The sequence below is a fragment of the Staurois parvus genome, unplaced genomic scaffold (genome assembly GCF_062004578.1).
Source record: "Staurois parvus isolate SC_StPar_1 unplaced genomic scaffold, SC_StPar_1.0 ptg000564l, whole genome shotgun sequence".
Classification (NCBI taxonomy): Eukaryota; Metazoa; Chordata; class Amphibia; order Anura; family Ranidae; genus Staurois; species Staurois parvus.
Window position 1 is genome coordinate 4,433,765 of NW_028318360.1, and position 17,360 is coordinate 4,451,124.

At 41.8% G+C, this 17,360-nt stretch overlaps 1 protein-coding gene across 1 annotated transcript in view; it reads left to right on the forward strand.

The window, feature by feature from the left end:
• The window catches only part of HGFAC (HGF activator), a 141,276-nt gene extending 125,601 nt beyond the window's left edge, over positions 1 to 15,675 (forward strand). Inside the window, exons 13-14 of the mRNA XM_089691562.1 lie at positions 12,185 to 12,333; positions 15,195 to 15,675. Of these exons, the coding sequence (XP_089547688.1) occupies positions 12,185 to 12,333; positions 15,195 to 15,374 (329 nt within the window). The 3' untranslated portion in view covers positions 15,375 to 15,675. The remainder of the gene's footprint in view (positions 1 to 12,184; positions 12,334 to 15,194) is intronic.
• Positions 15,676 to 17,360: the final 1,685 nt, after the last annotated feature.

Genomic DNA, 17,360 nt, shown 5'->3' on the forward strand with positions numbered 1-17,360 from the left:
CTTTAAATTCCTTTTCTTCATCTACAAAAATATATAATAACACAAAGGGCTGAGTAGGATTTTATTTGAGAGGACAGTAAGTATGTAAATTGTTCAGTTGTCTAAGGGCTTCTGTATGATACTGGATGGCACTGAGCACAACAACTGCACCACTCTTATCTGCCTCTCTAATTACCAACTTATTATTGTCTTCAAATTTTTTGACAGCAGGATGCTCCTCTATGTTTAACCTAAACCTCTTAGGAAGACTAAACTGATTTTTCAGGGCAAGTAGTTCTTTTTCAACAATATCTTGAAATGCTTCCACCGCAAACCTCTGGCATGAATTGGATAGAATAATTTATCTCCCTTTTCTGACATGCCTCTTCTTACTCCAAATACACCTTGAGATGATTTAGCATACAACTGATCCAATGTTAATCTGGCATAGGAATCTTGGAATAAATTCAAACCGCCACTTGCAATGGTATCAGGAGAATACAAATCAGACAGGGAACCATCCATCATTTGATTGTCAATGTCAATTATTGTTTGTGCATTTCCACTGGTGTCATCACTACAAAAATGTTTGTGTAATAATAAATTTCTGATAAATTTATTGACATCCTAAAGAGTGGAAAAAACATTGAAATGAAAGGTGGGGACAAAAGATAATCCTTTAGAAAGCAAAGAAAGATCAGAATTAGACAGGAGAAAACCAGACAGATTTATTACATTAGTTATGTTATGTATTGAACTGGTTATTGTCCCTTCTTTTTTGGTTTCTTGCGGATGGGATATCTTTTTGTTTCTCCCCCCTTTGCCCCCTGTGTGTCTTTTCCTGCCATGTCTTTTACTTTCTTTGGTAGTTTAAAAAAAGACAAAGGGGGGTCATTTTTTATAGCTTCATTAGAGTTATCTTCCCGAGAAACAACTGAGCCGAATCAACTTCTAGGATCTGAAATGGACTGAGAGCTGCCCACATCAGATATCTCAGAAGGTGGATCAGAAGTGTCAGCTGAACTGAAACTGACTCTCTTAAAGGGGCCCCCTTCCTTTGTTTGTACTTTTTTAGTTTTTAAAATTGAACGGGGAGTCTCAAAAGAGTCTTGGCCCCATTTGCCCCATTCATAAACAACATCAGATTGGTAATCATTCACATCTCCTAAATACTTAGATCTCTTTGTATCCATTATGGATTGTTCCAGTTTATTCACAGTGCTCAGCAATTGTTTTTTCAAATCCTCATAAATCGCCACATGTATTTATTTATCAAAATCTCTGTAAGTGTTAACCTCTATAACAGCCGATTTTAAAGCCATTTGCTCCTGTGAAATGATTAGCTTCATTCATTCCAGTGAACATTTTGGACAAAATATCATTCCAGTCCTTAACAAACGTTTCTGAATAAATGGTAGATGGAATCTTTTTCATTTCATTTTAGATCTGTTTGTCCCACGCATGTTTGACACATCTTACTGTTGACTCACTCACTACCCCTGCTGGGAGTCTATTCCAAACATCAACTACCCTATCGCTAAAATTATACTTTCCAAGATTAGTTTTGAACTTTGCACCAATTATTTTGTGAGTATGTCCCCGTTTTCTTGATCTTGGTTGCATATTGTACGTACTGCCCTCTCATTCACCCTCTTAATGTATTTAAATGTTTCAATCATTTCTCCCTTTTAACATCTTTCCTCCAAACTATATGTATTTAATTCCTAAGGTAAGGGTCCTTTATAACTCTTTTGAGTTCGCCTGGTAGCTAACTGTATTAAGACTAATCAGTATTTTACACTAATACATTGGTGCAATATGTCCAGGTCAATGCCCAGTATCTTGAGTACTGTGTAGTGCCAGTGTTTTGGCCCTGCAGTTCACGTTCTTTAACCCACACCAGCCACACTCACCTGCAGATACATTTGGTACCCTATACCTTAAAGAGTATATAAACCCCACATTTTTATTCCTGATATGTGTCTGCTGTACCATGTACGTGAATGAAAAGGTTTCCTGTTCTTTGTATTGCTTCCTTTTGTGTGAAATATCTGGTGTTCCTGCCAGTCCTTCTGCTTTCCTATTAAAAACCGACCACACTAGGCAGGAGAACACATCCTGGTAAGTTCTCTAACTATGCTCTCCTCCAATGATCAGACTTGTCCTGATGTCACCCTTCCCTGCACAGCCTTTCACTGGGAAGTTCATTGTACTGTTGTTTCTTCCCCCAGCAGCTGAGAACAGGGGGAATGGAATCACTTGAGTATTCATATTCATATTTATATATTTTTTTATATCTATATACAAATTTTTTAATTTCTATTTTAAATTGAATTGGTTGTTTTACACAATGAGGGTTTATATATACTTTAATCCTCACCGACCTGTGTAGACACATTTTCCCCATACCATAGTTTTCCCAGCTTTTTGTATGTATTCATTTCACCATGGATATTCCTTGCATTAGAGCAGAGGAGCAAAATACATATTTGCTTAGGGGTGTTATTCTGATACCAGACCTCATTACCACTTATCCATCCACTTTTGAGGCCCTGGGCAATGGGTGATAATCAGTACCAGGTGGCAGGGGTGATTTTGCAGAACAAGGAACTTAAAGCAAATACAAGTCTAAAGTGTGGAGCTCAGCTGAAGGGGTGACAAAAGATTGGTGTCTTTCTATATAACATTTCAGTCTCTACAAGCTAGCTGGAAAATAACGCAATAGACCTTCAAAGGTGTTTGTGACGCAGGTCATGGTATAACTAGTAACAGTTGGTCACAGTCAGCTGGACTTTTGCTGTACTGTTGAAGATATTTTGCCAGTTCCTGACACTCATGAGAATTGAAGAAGCTGCATAGATAAGCATTGAAACATCTTCAACATAGTACAGTTGAATTTGACAAACTTGTCCTAGCTATACCAAAGCAGTAATACAATACCCTCATTATTCATCAGATACATGAACCTGACAGAGAACTCTACTTGTTAAAAAAAAAGTGGAACGGAATATATAAAATGTTCTGCAGCAGTACAGCCCGCTGAATGTGACAGGGGGAATACATTATGCCATGAGCACGAAGCAAAGCATTGCGACTGCGGTATCTGCACACCTTCATAAGCTGCCTATACAGCTTAAGGGGGCAGTTGGGAGGGTGCTAAAAATGTGACTTAACCATGTGTTTTAACCCCTCCCAACAGCAAGTCTAAACAAGCCCTTAAAGCAGAACTCCAGACAAAAACTTCTTTACATGCCCTTGTTGCTGATTTTCCTACATTCACTGAATATTTCATCCATCTTTGGGTTCACTCAGTAGTTGCTGTGAAATAGCCTATTCATTGTAAATCAAACTGTTAATTCTCTTTGGTTTCCTGTTTGTTGGAGAGGTAGCTGCTATGCCTACTATTCCCCCAGACACTGGTCTTGGCACATCTCTTCTGTAGTTCATTCTCCTGGAAGCAGTGATGTAATTCAGTCCCACTTGCAGTGGTGGGTGAACTGGGGCTCTCAGACACATTTAAAGTAGAACTATAGGCAAAACTTTTTTTTTCATTTTGGACAGAGTAAGTGAGGGGTATAACCTCTGTCAGATTTTCTTCGCCATCTGTGTCTCTTTGCAGAGAGTTCCCCAAACAGGATGTGAGAGGAAATCCCTGCAAATTAAGGGAAATCCATGGGGACCCCTACTGCAGCAGAACTAGTGTCCCCATTGGAAGATTTTCCCTTTATTTCTTTTCTGAGGGTAACCCAAAATTTGGTATTTTTTTACTTTCATTTTCAATTATCTTTTTCCTTCACTTTCAATGACAATGGTAAACAGGAAAAATAGAGAAGGCAAATCTCCTTAATGGGGGCATAGAGAGCAATAAAAACTGACAGGAGTTCTAACCCCTCTCAAAAAAATATAAAAAAAAAAAGTTTTGCCTAGGCCTGTACAAAGTCAAAAATATAGTTTTTTTTCTCAAAATTGTCGGTCTTTTTTTTTTTTTTCTTATAGCGCAAAAAAAAATAAAAAATGACATGTACAGGCCTAGTATTATCATGTACAGGCCTAGTATTATCTGCCCACATTCACTACAGCTCCCTGTGGTTGATGGGAACTGTTGTTTCCTTTTACTGCAGAGAGAGAGAGGAGAGGATATGATGTTACACCTCCTCCTTGGCAGAAAAGATGCTGTTAGCTTTTGAATTACAGAGATGAGGTCATGAATATTCAATTAGACGTTTCTCCTAAATGATAAGGGTTTTCTAAGTTGTATTAACGGTTTAGTGTTTTGTGTGTGTGTGTGTGGGGGGTACTAACGGGTGATTTTCTTTTATTATTAAATATCCTGGAAACCCTGCAACACCTAGATAATTAACCTATATTTTCCCTTCTCCCCATGTTTATTAATAGGTTGAAATGCATAATATATTATAAAATATTTGGCATTAATACAATTGTGTGCATATTAATACACAGCATACATAACAGTATTAGTATTAACCACTTGTCCTCCTGAGGATTTACCCCCCTTCCTGACCAGGCCATTTTTTGCATTACGGCGCTGTGTTAATTTAACTGACAACTGCGCGGTCATGCAACGCTGCACCCAAATTAAATTTACGTCCTTTTTTTCCCACAAATTTAGCTTTCTTTTGGTGGTGTTTGATTGCCTGGAGTTTTTTTTTTTTTTTTTTTGCGCTATAAGAAAAAAAAAAAAGACCGACAATTTTGAGGAAAAAAACCAATATTTTTGACTTTTTGCTATTAAATATGTCTAGTAAAAAATTTTAAAAATCGCATTTTCTCATACATTTATGCTAAAATGTATTCTGCGACATGTCTTTGGTAAACAAAATCCCAATATGTGTAAATTAATTGGTTTGCATGAAAGTTATAGCATTTACAAATTGCGGTATATATACTGGGATTTTTTTTTAAATTTTTACTAGTAATGCGGTGATCAGCGACTTATAGCAGGACATTCTGACACTGGGGGGAACTGACTTGGTATCACTGACATCCACAGTAACACCAATACAGTGATCAGTGCTAAAAAAAAGCACTGGCACTGTACTAATGGCACTGGGCAGAAAGGGGTTAACATGAGGGACGATCAAAGGGTTAACTGTGTGCTGGGAGTGTTTTACTAAGGGGCGATGTTTGTGATTGACTATAATCACACTGCTGTGGATGGCTGTGCTGTGCACAGCCATCCACAGCAGTGTGCCTGAGCTGACAGGGAGGAAGACTGTTAGTAAACAAAACAGTCCTCCTCCCCGTCGGAGATCTTCGGAAATCACAGGGCGCCAGCGAGTAATTACTGGCCTGGGCCTGGTGATTGACAGCCGAGGTACGTGACTCGCGCACGCCCTCTACCCAGAAATGCAAATTCACGTATATATAAATGATTTTGCGCACCGCTGCCACCCCAGCAAGCGGTTAAACACTTTGGATTCACACAATCAGCACAATTGGTAAACATTCCCCAGTAAACTATTTTATAACGGTTTGTTAGAATTCTTACCCCAGTGCTTGCAGTTTACAACGTTCAATGCTGCTGGCTCCTGCTGGCTTACCGGAGCTTCTGGTCTTCACGGGAAAGATTTAACAGTGGACAGTGCAGTCAGGAGCCAGTCTGTAAGCTTGGAGACTAGAGGGAGGAGGGAGTGCTTGCCATCCTAAGCTATGGGGCTGTGTGTTTCTATTGATGCACACAGTGTAGGTAGACTCAACTCTAGTTTCCGCATATAAGGGTGGCTCCATAGGATGCTGCAAAAGAAAGGACCCACTCTGAAACAGGAAATCTGGGGTCAGTGGTCAAGGCACCAGCTTAAACAGGATCATAGGAAAGGATAACATGATTAAGAAGCTGTATAATCAGTAAGCAATTAAATCAGCTGTTCAAAATGCTTTAAAAAACTGTTTAGTATCACTTTAATATGTTTATTAAAGCGGAGTTCCACCCAAAAGGGGAAGCTCTGCTTTAAAGACTGGTCCCCCACTCCTTAGTAAGGATTGGCACCTTTGGGGAGTGGGGGGGGGGGGAAGTGTGTACCCGAAATTGACAGGTACCCGCTTCCACTTCCGTTGCGAACGTCTAGGCGATCGGAAGCAGAAGTTCCCCTCCCTCCCACCCCGTAATCTTCTGGGACAAGTGACAGGTCCCAGAAGACTACAGGATCATTCAGGAAGCGCAGCGCTTCTCACACATGTGCAGTGGGCACCCAGCTTGAAGCCGCAAGCTGTCACAGTCGGGTGCCCACACTGAAGATGCCGGCCTCCTGGAATCCAGGACGGCCGGCTGCATGGAGGACACCTCGGGATCATGGGACAGGTAAGTGGCTGTTTTTGAAAAGTCAGCAGCTACAGTTTTTGTAGCTGCTGACTTTTATTTTTTTACAGTGTGAGTGGAATTCCGCTTTAAGTTGTTTTACAGAATTTCATAAATTTGACAATGAATTGATTCCTTAATGTTATAAATACTGCAATGTTAATTGATACTATATGAAACTTTTTCTGTCTGAACAGATACAAGTAGTACACTGAAACATTTAAAAACTGGTGTAATGGCTTGCACATAGATAATACGACACTGTCTACTTAAATTCTGCTAAACTGACAAGTTCTTTGAAAAAAAAGAATAATTTCAGCATGTATAAAACATGATACAGTGCAGTCTAGCATCTAATACAGTTTGAGACTTTAGATATAGCTGAGCAATCATTCTATGTCCATCATTCTTCTCCCTGTACTACATTCAGAACACGGTGAACGTACTTTGTACTACGCTAAAAATACAGATCATAGTCACTCAGAGGAAATCAGTGGCAATAATCAAGGCTTCGACACATAAGGGACCTTAAGCACGGTTTGTTCTATGCTGATTCTTTCGCCTGTTACATAAAAATGCACTGAGAACTGGTAATGTGCTCTTCTGCAGGGACCTATCACCATTATTAGTCGATCTGTTCAAGCACCCTTCATCATTTACGACTGAACAATGCCCCATATTCAGGTGTCTGCACTTATGTAGCATAACACTAAAAAAAAAAGAATAAAATCTGTATAAGTCAGGGAAATGGTGCTTATTATCCAAAACAATGAATGGTTTCCAGGTTAAGAAATGATAGTGGATACCAAAGACCTCCAGAATTCTGAAAAATGTGATACTGAAAGGAAAAGTGGTAAAATAATACATTGTAAATATTACTGGATACCTCTCTTGTTTTAATATTCAATTTATTTCCCAGAATTTAAAAAATTAGAATATCTGCATTCTTCATTTATCTTTCTGATCTTCTGTCAAGATTTGAGGCACCATCTTGTGGAAATCTTTCTCATTCCCAAATCCTCTGTTAGAATCTGCCGCACTGTTTCCCTTCATGTTCAATTCTTCTGCCATCATTTGCGCTGTCTTTGATCTGAGCGTATGAGTGTTCCCTTTTTGGCTGCCCACTTCTTGGGTCATTGTGGACATCTTTCCCTCTTTATAATCACTTGCCTTTCATCCCCTTCCTGCCCAGGCCAATTTTCAGCTTTCAGCGCTGTCGCCCTTTGAATGACAATTGCGCGGTCATGCAACACTGTGTCCAAACAACATTTTAATCATTTTTTCAAGACAGATAGAGCTGGGGTTTTTATTTTTTGCTAAACAAACTAAAGTCTGAATTTTGTTTTTTTACATTTTTTTCTTAGTTTCTGTAATAAAATTTTGTAAATAAGTAATTTTTCTCCTTCAATGATGTGCGCTAATGTGATGGGCACTGATAGGTGGCACCAATGAGGAGGCACTGATAGGCAGCACTGGTGGGCATTGACAGCATCAATGATGGGCACTGAAAGGCAGCACTCATACGTGACACTCAGGCGGCACTGACTGGCACTGATAGGCGGCACTAATTAAAACTGTCAGGCGGCATTGATGAACACTGATAGGTGGCACTGATAGGCAGCACTGATAGTTGGCACTGAAAGGTAGCTCTGATGGGCACTGATATGTGGCATTGATGTGCACTCATGGGCACTGGTATGTGGCATTGATGGGCACTGACAGTTAGCAATTATGGGCACTGACAGGTAGCACTGATGGGGCTACACTGATCATCAGGGCACTGATGATCAATGACAGTAATAAAATCCTTCTGCGTTTAGGTGGACCTGTGAATACAGCTGCTAACACCTTACCACATACCAAAATGGTCAATACAAAGTGTAATAATGTGGTGCTGCGCTAATAAATGCACTGGGTAATAATGTGAGTCATAAACAATACACCCCCCTATACTAAAGAATAGCTAAGTATCTATGTGACTAAATAAACAGCATATATGAAATAAATACTCCCAAAAAATAGCAAAAGAAAAACAACACAAAAACCTCCCCTTATTGGGCTAAAATTAGCCACACAGAGAAAATATAAACATGTATATATACACATACACACAATACGTGCCGTGATAATGAATAAAGAACCCTAAAAACAACACCAGTAAATAGATGCAATCAGGGGCGGACTGACAACTCATGGGGCCCCTGGGCAATAGGGGATCATGGGGCCCCTGTGTCCTTGGCCAAACTCAAAAAAGCCTATGAAAAAGGTACCAGGGGCATCTCATGGGGCCCCCTACTGACCCCGGGCCCTCGGGCAGTGCCCGAGTTTCCAAATGGTCAGTCCGCCCCTGGATGCAATAGAGTGACATAACACATGTATAACCTACATGCCCAAGTATAACTATTGAAAAAAAAAAAAAAAATATATATATATATATCAGTGATCTTAATGGGGGATATCCACAAAGTAAATCCGTGAAGCCACAAATTGTGGTAAACGTGAACAAAGCAGAAGAGGAATCAGGCTAAACGCCTGTGAACAACTAGCAATCGCTGAATAAACAAATGTGTGGACCCCTTAACGGGGATAAGTGAAGAGAGAAATTAGGCTGTGTTGCCTATAAATATTGAAGTAATATGTGACCCCAAATGGGGGTTCTAAATAGACATGAAAAAATGTGACACCAAACAATGCCTCGCTTAATCCATAAATTTTATTCATGAATTATCAGTGGATCACCACCAACCAACATGAACTTGAGAGTCCAAAACTAAGAAATAATAACGTGTCTTAAATAATAATTGCCAACGTGAAATAAATGTCCAATACATAGCAGAAAGTCCAGAACAGTCCAAAAGATGGAGGTGCTCTGTAGTCCTGTAGTCAATGTGAATATGAAATAGGATACTGTGAATCCCACACTAGGTGCAATGGCTCCTCACCTCCATGTGGTGACCCTGCAGGGTCAACACGCCTTTGGTAACAAACACCACCGGTCTGGAACCCGGACCCTCTCCAACAGATGTACGGTCCACCACTGTGTCAGTTTCCCTCACTGGTGGGCAAGGTCCCGCACGCAGCCTCCTCAAAGTGGTCCTAGAAGTAATAGCTGCTCTTATGGCCAAAGCCAGAATAAAAGATGTGCCCATACCCTGATGAAGTCACGTGGCATCGTGACGTAACGCGTGGGCACGTGATGACGCAACTTACTATTCTTCAGTTATGAACGAACACAGTGAGTGATCAGTACCAATCTCTCTTTTTGTTCATTCAGGAAAGAAAGGGGCTGGTAACTGGGACATTTTTACTATTTCCCCACTCTCCATGCAGAAGGATCCTATTGTGTGTTTGCAGCTGGGAAGAAGAGGAGGGAGGAGGAGGGAGCACTATGGGGGCACACAGGGGGGCCTGGGCAGCAGGGGGAGACATATGGTGCAAAGGGAAGGTGATGTGTGCAAATCTGTATGGCTCTTTCTGCAGCAGCTGAAATCCAGCAGGAGGGAGAGGAGAAGCCAGCTTTCAGTTGAGAGAACCATACGGGTGACCAGTTCCAGTAATTGCCCACCTGCTCATCACCCTCTCTGCTCACATACGATTCACCCAGCTGCCTGGGCCCCCCTTCTGGCCTGGGCCCTGTACAGGAGGAATGGTGGTACCCCCTTATCCACGGCCCTGCTTTAGGGACCTGTGAAAGTTGGTCCTACGGGTATTTATTGGATGGCTCCCCTGAATAGAGACCTCCTGATTGGGGAAAAGAAAAAAGAACTGAAGGCCACAGTTCCCCTCCCTGTCATCAGGGCAGGTCCAAGAAAACCATCTGTCTCTGTGCAAACCCTACATGAAGTAAGTGCCTTTGATACATACACCCTCTGGCCACTTTATTAGGTACACCTTCGCTAATGCCAAGAAAATATCCCCCACACCATTACACCACCAGCCTGAACCATTGATACAAGGCAGGATGGAGCCATGCTTTCATGTTGTTTACACCAAATTCTGACCCTACCATCTGAATGTCACAGCAACCAGTCAGCCCATTCTCCTCTCACCTCTGACATCAACAAGGCATTTCTGTCCACATAACTGCAGCTCTCTGGATATTTTCTCTTTTCCGGACCATTCTCTGTAAACCTTAGAGAGGTTGGTGTGTGAATATTACAGTAGATCAGCAGTTTTTTAAATACTCAGACCAGCCCGTCTAGTACCAACAGCCACGCCATGTTCAAAGCCCCTTAAATCTCCTTTGTTTCCCATTCTGATGCTCAGTTTGAAGTTCAGCAAGTCGTCTTCACCACGTCTACATGCCTAAATGCAGTGAGCTGCTGCCATATGATTGGCTGATTAGCAATTTGTGTTACCAAGCAATTGAACAGGTGTACCTAATAAAGTGGCCGGTGAGTGTTTGTGCATAAATAACAAATTAAAAAAGTGCCATGTTCAATACACAAAGCAGGCCTGCGGAGCAGTGTAAGAATTTCCAGAAGAGCATAGCCTAGACTAGAGGCCTGCTCAAGAAGAGTGCAAAGTAGCAAAGTGACATGACCTAGTGCTAGTAACACTCTGTAGGGTCCCAAACCCATAGCGTGTCGCCAGCACCTCTGGGACGCCACTTCCAGGGAGCCCATCACTGGGACCTTCCCAGCTCCTGACCAGACACATGTAGTATCTATCACTACCAAAAATGCATTAGCGCTTAGGGAAAGTCTGCCCACAACCGGAAACAAGCCTAGCAATCAGATTCTATAGTCTATGGCCATCTCTAGGCACAATTAACATTTCTAGATGTTTCCTATAACAAAGCAAATACTCACTTTTTGAGTTCAGGTTCACTTTAAGTGAGAGGGTTCAGAGCTTGGATTTAACGTGTTCAGTACTCATCGGCAGTTATCTTTATGAAAAGTAAGTTCACAGCTATGCGGGTTGCGATTGATGCATTTTGCAGTGCATTTTGCTTTTTCTAAAATGCAGGTTTTTTTTTGTTGGCCATTAGGAAAGTACTGAGTGCGACTCTCTGGCACTCAGTTGCATCAAAGTAGCGTATGAACCTTTCCAAAGTCACTGTGACTTTAAGTCCCATAGATTTGAAGGGGTTCCTTTGCAATCAATAGGCTGTAACTTTCTGCATCCAAAGTCACTAGTTAGGGTTAAAGGGTAGTGTTAGTGTTAAATGTTAGGGTAAGGACCAGTGTTAGGGTTAGCGGTAAATGTTAGGGTCAGAACGCTAGCCCTAACATTTAACACTAGCCCTAACATTTAACACTAGCCCTAACATTTAAGCCTAGACCTTAACCCTAATATTTACCCAAATCCCAGCGCTTAACCCTAACGTGACTTTTGACACAAAGGTGTATGTCAAGTCGCAAGCCTATTGATAACAATAGAACCCCCCTTTATGCGACTTTGATAATGCTCCTCACTACTTTGATGCGATTTGAGTGCCAGAGAGTCACATCAAGTTGCTGGCCCTAAAAAAAAGCAAAACACATAAAAGAATGCAACACTTGTGTTTTTGGTGCAGTTCCACTGAAGTCTATTGCACCAAAAATTGAATTCTGCTACGGAAAAAAAAAATCCCTGACCCTTTCAAAAAATGCAGCAGCTGAAAACACATAAATGTGAAATGTGTCCCATAGGAAACCATTTTTGCACTGTAGTGCGTTTCTGCAAATGCACTAAAAAATGCATAGCTGTGAACCAGGCCTAATGTTATAAAGTATATGCTATTTATCAGCAGTTATTATGATAATTAATGGTATAAAGTATATTGTGGTTTATCAGCGGTTATCATTATAGTTATCAATAATATATTGTCAGATACTGTATTATTTTACAGTCTGCTCATACTAAAAATCATTTGTATTGTTCTTTGCTTTACAATCTTCTCTTTAGATGCCACAGAATATTCATATGTTCTGCAGGAAATAAAAGTGCCTATAGTTCCCGATAGTAAATGCAGCAGCCCTGAAGTCTATGGGTCTGAACTGAGTGATAACATGCTCTGTGCTGGATATTTTGATTGCAGCAAAGATGCCTGTCAGGTACGTTGTTATCAGGTGCTCACTGATGTACTGTATCTAAAAAGCCACCCTGCCATTAAAAAAACAATAATACAGATTACAGTTTACTTTAAAGTGATATTAAAGACTTCTAATCTTTTTCCTAAATTAAAAACAGGCTATATTTATCTCCTCTCTGTAGGTAAGCAAGGATAGTGTGCAAGGGTATTTCAAAGACAGGTCTCTTGCTTCTTCTTTTTGGGTCCCCGCTGGTGATCTCCTCTCCTCCTTTTCTGTGTGTGCCCCCATGGCAAGCCATGTGCTTCCAAGCTTCCAAACTGGGCTGTGTTCATCCAGAGATGCACACGGCGCAGCTTGGCCCCACCCCTGCTCCCTCCTCACAGGATTTGACTGAGAAGCATCAAGATCCAATAGCTACTGCTGTTTTCAGTCTGTCCTGTGAGAGTAGGAAGACAGAGCAGTGCTGCTGCAGACAGGCACATCGCTGGATCATGAAAGGTACTGTAAGTATTGGGGGGGGGGGGGGGAGGGGGTGAGGAACAGCAAGTAGAAGGATTTTTATCTTTTTATTTTAATGAATTTTGGCTTTAGACCTACTTTAAGTGGGCCTGTCGGCTCCAATCTGTATATACAAGCATACATGTAAATGAAGAGGGAATATACCTGCCTTTCCAGCAACCTGTTTGTTGATATGCCACCTCTTCAATGCTCCCTTGCAGCGCATGTTTGACTGGTCAGATGGATTAAACACTTGTTTCCCCTGCTACATGCTGTGGTTCCTCCTGCCTGCTCTGTACTTCCTATAGTGACATAAAAGATGGTGGGAGATACCACAGTGTATGATAGGGGATCAGGTATTCAACATATCTAGAAGTGTAGAATACTTGAAGTGGTTGGGGAAGATTGAGGATGTGGTGTTTCAACAAATGAGCCCCTGGAAACTGCTATATTAAATTACCATGTTTGTTAGAACTACTGATATGGTATAGTATTTTGCAATTTTATTAAAGGTTCAGCCCACCCAAAGCTTATTATTTTATTGGTGCATTAATGCACACTGAATAGGGCAGCTCATTGAAACAAAATTGGCCAAAGCATTGAAAATCAGGCATGTCACAAAATTTGTAATGCAAAGAGTTCTGGTGCATAGCCACGTGTTGCAGTGCACCTTAAATTATACTCAAAGAAAACATGACACCAATTTTGGAGTAAAATGGCCAACACGGCCTTTTATTAACAAACACATTTAACACCAACCATTCCCTATAACAGAAACATACAGAGTTGTTGTTGGTCTTCGAAGGCTCCCCCCAAAAATGATCTGAAATGCACTTGCGGACCACCATATTACACAAGGCCTCCAGCCGCAACCTACCAGCTCGGAGACAACCATACCGTCCGCAGTGCAGCACCACCACCTTCCAGTTAAACCTTGGTTAACTGGAATGTCCCCGGGTACACCATACCACCGATGGGTCGCACACCATTATCTGTACCTCCAAGATAAGAACCGCCCATGAAGAACCACCAACAACCGCCCATGAACCGAAATAACCCCCGTTCCCCTTAGCGGAACACAACACTCACTAAATAGGGAGGGCGGGAGGGAAGCTCTCTCACCAACGTCCAGCTCCAACTGACGCCCCCCCACCAGGACACCCCACCCTAAGGTGCAGAAGAGCCCGCCAACGCTCTTCCTCTACCAACCAGCTCCCCCCGCTATACTTTCAAACCCCCTGGCACTATACTTAACCCTTTCTATTCTTCCTTCTCACTCTAGGCCTAGTCATGCCTGCCCTGCACTAATTCTTATCTTTCTTCTCTGCTACGGGCATTTCTTTGCCTTAGTGCAGGGGTCTCCAAACGACAGCCTCTAGGCCACTACTGACTGCCCACAGCCAAGGTCAGTGGCATATTCTCGCAGATAGAGAATTTAGGTCAGCATAGGTTGCCTATAGTCTCCTCTTTCCCTCTCCCCTGCAGTTTTCAGTGCAGGTCCCCCTCTTTCCACTGCACTGTCACCATTCCCATCGTTGGTTGCTAGGACTGCCACTTTACTAGAAACCAATGAGACGCTTGCCCCAGCATTGAAAGGATGAAAGAAATCCTCCTTCTTTGCCTCCAGGCTGCCACCCTGTTGGTACAGCCACACTGTAAGCCTTACATTGGTAAGAAGGACACTGATAGGGACACTAATATAAGACGAACTCTAAGGGTGACCCTGATATAAGGAGTCTCTGATTGGGCCCTTTTTGTTAGGGGGACACTAAAGTAAGGGGTACTCCGCTGGGGACCCTGATGTAAAGGGGGACTTTGATGTAAGGGAGACTGTAATGGGGAGACTAATGTAAGAGGGGACTCATTAATTTATATAAAACAGCCTGAAAACATATAATGTGGCTCTTATTTATTTCAAGTACTTATATAGCGCCATTAATTTACATAGTGCTTTACATATATATATTGTACATTCACATCAGTCCTTAACCCTCCAGGGGTGTACAATCTAAGGTACCTAACTCACATTCATACATACACATACTAGGGCCAATTTAGACAGGAGCCAATTAACCTACCAGCATGTCTTTGGAGTGTGGGAGGAAACTGGAGTACCCATAGAAAACTCACTCAGGCACAGGGAGAACATGCAAACTCCAGGCAAGTGGTGCCGTGGTTGGGATTTGAACCAACAACCCTAGTACTGCCAGGTGAAAGTGCTAACCATTTAGCCACTGTGCTGCCCAGGTAAACATTTTGAGACCCCCTACAATCAAAATAAAGACATTGTAACAGCCCATTCTTGCCATAAGCAGGTATTATTTTATACTGGCATCAATAATTTGTTTTTTTCATTAAAGTAATTATTGATTTCTCTATTTCAGGGTGACTCTGGAGGGCCCCTGGCTTGTGAGAAGGATGATATCACCTACCTGTATGGTATTGTCAGCTGGGGAGAGGGATGTGGCCAAGAGAACAAACCCGGGGTCTACACTAAAGTTTCTAATTACATACAATGGATCAACAGCAAGATCATGCCCAAGAAAACTGATAAAAAGAGATGATAGCTGCACAATGTGATCTTTTCAGACATTTTCTTTAAAAAAAAAGAAACCAAGTTAAAGTTAATAGAATACAAAAGAATATGATTTTCAGTAAACAGTAAATTGTAGAGTGTGGACTGTGGACATAGTAAAGCAGTTACTCTGGAATTATCAGTTCAGACTGATATCTGAATTAGACTCGTATTCTGTGAACTGCTAATTATCCATTTACTATACAATTGACATGTAACAACATGGAAGATGCTAAAATGTATTTTCAATAAAACTTTGTACAGCAATGTCCTGTGTGCTGCACAAAACACGCTTTTGTTGACAAAAGGCTGCTTTTTTTTAAAAAAGAAAACGTTTAAGTTCTGCAATTTTTTGCTGACTGATAGCTAAAAAGAGTGGGAAATTTGAGTGAAAAAGTTTTACTTTTGACTGCTGGTGATTGCTGGTGCTTGTAGTTGTTTTATTTTCTTCTTCGGGTCTTGCTAAAAGCTTTTACTTTTTTAAATCACTTTTTCTGTCACTTTTTAAATTGCATTTTTTTTCTTCCTGTCCTTGTCTTCCTTCAGTCTGCTAATTAAGGGGAGGGGTTAATTGGTCACAGGTGATACAGATCCTATATAACTTGCTGTAGAGCTCATTCTTGAGCTTGCCTGTATTTTGCTTGCTGGACCTTTGATTAAGAGGACATTTGATAAGTGGAGTTGAAAAACCAGAGTGGAAAACAGGAGATTATAACTGGAGGCTACTAACCTGCAAGTGGCAACTGATCTTTCCTGTTAATATTGTAACTGGGATATGACTGCTAGCAGGGTGAAAGGTTTTGTGTAATGCACAGTATGCTGCATGTATGCAACAATGGAGCAACATCTCCAGGATGGATACCGCTGCGACAGATGTGGGCGGGTTGCCCTTCTGGAAACTCGCGTTAGAGATCTGGAGGAGCAAGTTGCAACACTGGGCAGAACCGACAACCTTGAAAGGGGTCTTCTGCTCTCTGAGCAGGTAGCTAATGGGATTGATATGGAGGGCGGAGGGGCTAATCAGGATTATCAGGTAGAAAGATGGGTTACTGTAATGAGAAGGAGTGGTAGGGGCTCACAGACAAGGAAGGCTGGGTTTGTGCACCCTAGCAGATTTGCCAAGTTGGGTGAAGATGTGGGGGTGGCAACTTCAGGGGTGGCAGCACTGGATGTCACTGCTATCCCTAACAGCTGGGAGGGCAAACCATCTGGGAGGGGTGGTGAGGGTAGTGCAGGAAGGCCTAGACAACTGGTAGTAGAAGGGGATTCTATAATCAGAAGGATTGATCGAATAATTTGTCGCCAGAATCGCCTCAACCAAATGGTTTGTTGTCTCCCTCATGCCAGGGTTCAGCATGTGGTGGACTGGGTTGATAAATTACTGGGAGGGGCTGGGCATGACCCAGCTGTCTTGGTCCATGTTGGAACCAATGGCAGAATACATGGAAGGTGGAGGCTCCTTAAGAATCAATTTAAAGAACTAGGCTGCAAGTTGAAGGGAAGGACCTCCAAGGTGATATTCTTCTAAATATTGCCTGTGCCATATGCAACGGAAAGACGGGGAGATTAGAGAACTCAATACATGGTTGAAGACCTGGTGTAAGAGGGAAGGATTTGGGTTTCTAGAGCACTGGGCCGACTTTTCATTGAGGTGCAGCTTATATGCTAGAGATGGTTTGCACATAAATGGAAGGGGGTCTGCTGTGCTGGAGGAGAGGTTTATTGGAAGGCTGGAGGAGTACAGTATTTTCTGGCGTATAAGACTACTTTTTATACTTAAAAATATACCCCAAAAATTGGGGGTCCTCTTATACGCGGGGTATAAAATGTGAACCTTGAGTTTGTTTGGGTCAAGCTGGCTAGATGTGTGGTAATACTGTACATATAGTATACCGTGCTGAGCCAAGCTGGCTCAAAACAAATGTCCCTATGACAGATTAATCTGTCAGCCCGCTGGATGTGTGGTATATACAGT